At 40.0% G+C, this 6,006-nt stretch overlaps 1 protein-coding gene across 1 annotated transcript; it reads right to left on the minus strand.

Annotated features, from left to right (window-relative positions):
* Positions 1-986: 986 nt before the first annotated feature.
* Positions 987-2,632, minus strand: LOC118798415 (transcription elongation factor A N-terminal and central domain-containing protein). Its single transcript, XM_036557854.1, has one exon. It carries the CDS (start codon positions 2,330-2,332, stop codon positions 1,196-1,198), a length of 1,137 nt encoding a protein of 378 aa, XP_036413747.1. The 5' UTR covers positions 2,333-2,632; the 3' UTR covers positions 987-1,195.
* Positions 2,633-6,006: the final 3,374 nt, after the last annotated feature.

Genomic DNA, 6,006 nt, shown 5'->3' on the forward strand with positions numbered 1-6,006 from the left:
GATTCAGAGAATCTGAAGTAATCTCTGTATGCAAGGGGCATGGCTGAAAAACCAATATTGATTGGCCGTGATCTTTGGGCCCTCAGGTGGCACTGCATAAAAAATAGACATGATTCCTAAGTGGAAATCACTGCATGGGTTCAGGAACACTCCTGAAAGCCACTGTCTGTGAACAGTTTGTTGCTGCATCCACAAATGCAAGTTAGAACTCTACCATGCAAAACAGAAACCATATACAAACAGGATCCAGAAACACCACTGCCCTTTCCAGGCCTGAGCTCTTTTAAAATGGACTGAGGGGAAGTGGAAAAGTGTCCTCAAAAATCAAAATGTGGAAATGCTGGACGCGGCATACTCTGGGCTAAAGAGAGGGACCATCCAGCTTCGCATAAGCGCACAGTTCAAAAGCCAGCATCCATGATGGTATGGGGGTGCATTAGCGCACATGGCATGGGTGACTTGCACATCTGTAAAGGCACCATTAATATTCAGCAATATATACAGGTTTTGGCAACATATGCTGCCATCCAGATATTGTCTTTTTCAGGGAAGGCCTTGCTTATTTTAGCAAGACAATGCCAAACCACATTCTGCATGTATTACAACAGCATGGCTCTGTAGTAAAAGAGTTAGGGTGCCAAACTGGCCTGCCTGCAGTCCAGACTTGTCACTCATTGAAAATATTTGGCACATTAAACACGAAAATATTTTGTGTTTAACAATAAAATTTCTCAGTTTCAACATTTAATATGTTGTCTTTGTACTATTTTCAATTAAATATAGGGTTTAAATGATTTGCACATCATTTAATTCTGTTTTGTGTACGTTTTGCAGTGTCCCAACTTTTTTGGAAAGCTGAGGTTGTAATTTACAGCATGTACCTTATATCTATAAAAATGGACAAAAGTATGTCACGCTAAAAGTAGAAGTAGCAATTATATTGAAACCTCAATTTTGTCTATACTTTTGTCCATTATTATTGTAAGTTTTTCTGCATGACGCTATATTAGCCTTGTAGCTCCAACACAAGATCAAAGAAGATTTGGCTAATCGACCACATTTGATGTAATGTGACAATAATATAAATTTATTTTTATTTTAGCAAACTACTACTTTAAATAATATATCAATAACACTTTTTTTAAACATTAGACGTCATAAATTAATCTCCAGTCCTTGTCTCCACTAGGCTTATTCAAAGGCACACCCATTGGCTATGGTACCACTGCTCCCCACAGCCAGTGCAGGTCAAGAAGGTCATGGCGTCCTCGTCTGCGTTCCCACTCCTCACCCAAGAGGGTAGGAAAAGCGTCCCACGGGGGACCTGGGTCACCCTGCAGTTCATGCCCTGGCAGCGCTGACAGCGCACCTTTGTGGTGGTCGTCCCTTCCAGTCTCTGTGGGAGCTGGTGTTCACTGATGGCTGCAGCCGTGTAGCCCTCTCTCAGCCTCCGTAGCTCCTCGCCAGCCATCTCCTCCACTGACATCCGAGCAAAAACCTCCGGAGTCAGGGTTCCAGTCAGCAGACCCTGACGGAGGTGAGGGTTCTTTGGGTTCTTCAGGTTTGCTACCCTGCTTCTTATGCAGGACTTGTACTTGACCTGGTTCTGGCCATGGACAGCATGAATGTGCTTTTCAATGGCATGAGCTATGGTGGACAGCTGGAAGGTGTTCTCAGGATCTGTTTTCTGAGATGGGGTTAAGGCCTGGAGTAGAAGCTCTATGCATTTGGTTCTCAAAGCTGGAGAGTCCGTGGGACTTCTAGGCTGAGGTGGAACCACTGAGAAAGTTCTTGAATCTTCTTCTCCAGTGTGGTTCTTTTGTGCTGAGGCAGCAGCCTCGCCGTCCTCTGCCTTCAGAGAAGTTGTGCATTCTTTTATCTCCGGTGACGAAGCAGTCCCTTCAGAAGACAGCTGATCTGAATCGAGATTAGAGTCTTGGCTGACAACTGTGTGGCACAAAACTGTTTCACGCTCATTCACTTTTCCGTCCACTTGCTGTTCACTGGGAACAGATTGAGCTATTTCGGTTTTACCTTTGTCAGGTGGTTCACGTTCATTTATTTGACAGCCTTTGACATTTTTGTATTCATGTGAGCCGTACAGCCGCTTCCATTTTGAGAGCAGTCCCTTCGCTGTTTTCCGAACAGTAGTTGCTGGACATGACTTTAAGAGCTGATAAACAGTCCTGGCAATGTCAGTGGTCTGCAGCTGCTCTAAGGTGACAGCACTGCTGTTCAAGTCTGCCAGCAGAGATGACACATCTTCATAATTGCCCTCCTTGTGTAGTTTTTCTATTTGCATTGCGTGTCGTGTGATTTCTTTGGTGTCCATTGTTGGAGCACTCGAAATTGTTATACTTGAGCTACTAGATAAGAAGTTGTAGTGGGTATTTTTACTGGGTTACAGACAGCGTCCTTTGTCTGTAACTGGCTGGTAACATACATAGTCAACCTGAAAGGAAGCACAATTCTGAAAAGAGCAGGCTGAGCTAAGTAGTCAGTGGCCGTACACTCACTGTATACAGTAAATGTTACGTCTTACTCCATGTTTATGCCTGATAGTGCAATTCTTCTTCATCGTCTTCCGTTCACCACGATTTTAGTAAGTCCGAGCCGCCATGTTTGTTGTCATTCTTGAGAGACATTATTTCTTTCGACCGCTAGAGGGCGCAGTTGGTCTAAAAGTTACAGCGCCGCACCTCAAATTGATTTTTATGTATTTATTTATGTATTTTGGAGGGAAAAGGGGAATTCCACCGTACAATAAACATTTAAACACTCAATAAAGTGGAATAGCAAGAGGTCCAGCTGAGGTCAAGTGTCAGACTGAAGAAACTTTAACTTAAATGTAGTATTTTTAGCACCAGCAGGACAGATATTTCTTCATGTCTCATAAATGCATCATACATCCATTTATCCTTGTACACCCTCAAAGGACAATTACACCAGGTTTTCAAAACCTCCTGCATAATTCAACTGTAGAGATGTAAACAGTCATTCAGAGTGGTTTGATGTAAAATGGCTCATTGTAGAGAAACTTACAGACTCATATCTTTCTAATGGTGGTGATAGGAACGAGACGTTGCAATGTCTGCAACTCAAATATAGCCATTTTATTTACTTTGAAACTGAGATTTTACATGTATTGATGATACAATAGTGGTAAATATGAAAAACTTTTTTGGGCTACTTTTTTTTGCCTTGTAATTTACCTGTTTGCCATGAATGTATAAAAAAAAAAAGGTTTTGTGCCAAAACTTATTGTAAAACAATGTATGGGGCATCGATCAGCATAATCCCAACCATGTTTCCTATTAGGAACATTTCATATCGACCACTTTGAATGAATCTTAATTATTTAATTATGTACAATTGTAGAAAAATTGGTCAAATTCCCCTCAAAGTAGTTTGACCTGACACTTTTGTCGACTTGAGTCATTATTTTCTTAAAGTAAAAATACTTTCGGCTGCCTACTTTTTAATTTAAACCCAAACTATTAAGTAATGTGTAACTATATTTTTGTGAAATACATTCATACATTACATTTATATATTGTATTCATAATTGTAGTTAATTGCTTCATAATACTGTTTAGGCTTTATTATACGGAGGTATGTGGTATCTGTCTGTTTGCTCCTACAATGAGCTCATTCTGGCCTAATGTCTACTCCATTATACTGGCTTAGCCTATACATTTGGCTTGTGATATTCTTTAGTCCAAATGCCAAAACACTACATCCATTGACTGAATGAACTGAGCTTTCATTACCAGCCTGACCTGAGGGACCCATTGTGTGGGTCCAGTGTGATTTCCTGCCAATATAAAGAGAGAAAACTCCCACAGAGGGGGTTTGGTAATATCCTGTAGAACATATATGACTAGAGAAGTCACAAAAGGAGAGAGACAAGCTTTCATACAAACAGTAGTGGACCTTCTTGTCTAATTTTCTCAACAATTAAAGTAACCTGAGATCTCAATCACATACAAACACACACAAAAACTTGTGCACCTTTTCGGCTCCCGCCCCCTACTGTGCTAATCCATTAAGAATGTTTGGGTGGGGCCGCAAAAAACACGGACCTTGAGAACTAAGAGGAACGTCTGTTTTCTTATCAGGCCTGGAGTCCTTCAACAAGAACCCATTAGGCAGTTACCACTGAAAGCTCGAGGCCTGCTGGCATGGATGACTAACATGTCTGCACTCGCGATGCCTGATTCGTAAATGAACTGGATCTTTTAAAGAATTCAGTCAAACCGATTCGCAAGTTCAGCCAAATTGAATCAAGCATCTTGCAAGTTTTATGTACTTGCTATAGGATGAAGACCTATAATATACGTCTACTAATAATTTATCCTAACATTAAATACTACACTGTAACATATTAAGAACACTATAATATATTTACATATATGTACACATATGTTATTGCCTGCGAAACACCATGTATTATTAGAATAGATGCAGATAAACATAAATACAATATAAAGTGACAAGAATTTCTTATTTTCAAAGAAGTAGTTCTGAGCTAGTTGTGAGCTTGTTTGAAAAACAAAGTTTGGTTCCACATTTTCCCTTGATGCCCCCAGCCTTAACAAAGATTTGTTAAATTTCATTACCAACACACTTAATTTAACTTCATTAAGTATCAGTTAGCCAAACCATGTGTTGGATAATAACTCCGTTAATACTGGACTTCCAAAAGGAGAGGTTTGGAAATGGTTAAATAAACACACTGATATGCATAAAATCACTACTTACTGTATTAATGTTATTTGTATTTTTTGTAATATTAGTGTTAAGCAAATAGACACAGACAACAAACAACTTTTTAATTGTAATTTTCTCAGGTACCTAAAACTTTTGTGCAGTATTGATATATTCAGCTGCATGTATGACTCCATTCGTGAGGAAGGGTGGTGGAAATCAGGCTCACACCCTGTAGAGGAGACGAGAGTAAAGTTGACTTGACTATCCATTGGGGACTTCTGATTCACTCGCAGAATCGAATCTCATCAAAAGTATCACATTTTTAAAGCATTTTCTATGTTATATATTCTCTTTGGGTAGACTGTAGCTGGGTGGAGAGGATACAGAGGGGATAAACATGGCTGTTATATAGCTATTGCTATATATGGTATTTAGTTGTATAAGGAGCTATGTTTTACCTGCGTTTATTTTATTTTATTTATTATGTATTTATTTTACTTAGCCAAATGTTTTTTTCTTTGTATACACCAATTTTGCAGTACCACTTCCTTTTCACTCTTAAAAAAATGGATTGGTGGGGACCCCCAGAAGGATGTCGTTTAGGGCCCTGAGAATAAGGACAGATGGCCACTCATTGTGGGCATCAGACTCACTTGCAGATTCAACTCTCTTTGTATGTAAAGAATGAGCTGACTTCACTTTTGTGAATTAATGAGTCATTGAATCATTGAAAAGAATCAACTCACTGAATCAAATCAAACATCCCACCACTATTATGTGAGTGGAATTTTACTGAGGCTGCAGTTGCATCCCTCTGCAGCTAGAGAGCAAGCGAAGCCCACAGTTGGCCTGTGCCGCTTGAAATATGCAAGAAGCAGAGTCATTTCCTGCTGTGCTCACTACTTAGGATTGATGTATTGTCTTAAACTGGCCTGTAACCATCTTCCTCTGTTCAAATCTACAAGCAGGCTATTGTAAATGACTTTGCAGAACTGCTCTCAGATCAGCAAAACCAGCCAACTTCTGCTACAGAGCCTTTGCAGTGTGGGAGCTGCAGTTCGAAGGCCTCCTCTCATAATACTCAATTGTTCTGACTCCCTGGTAGTTCCCTTGCATGCTTCTCTCATCACAGCCTTAGTTAATTGACACTGTTTCTGCTCTAGATGACAAAGAACTAATCAGTTTGTTCTTCTTCGAGCCTGTAGTGTTTCTCAGTACCCTTCTTTATTTCCTCTATTTGCTTCACTTTTGTCAGATGAAGTAGAACGCCGAAATGTCAGGGCATTAAAGCGACGA

The sequence above is a fragment of the Colossoma macropomum genome, unplaced genomic scaffold, assembly GCF_904425465.1.
Source record: "Colossoma macropomum unplaced genomic scaffold, Colossoma_macropomum, whole genome shotgun sequence".
Lineage (NCBI taxonomy): Eukaryota > Metazoa > Chordata > Actinopteri > Characiformes > Serrasalmidae > Colossoma > Colossoma macropomum.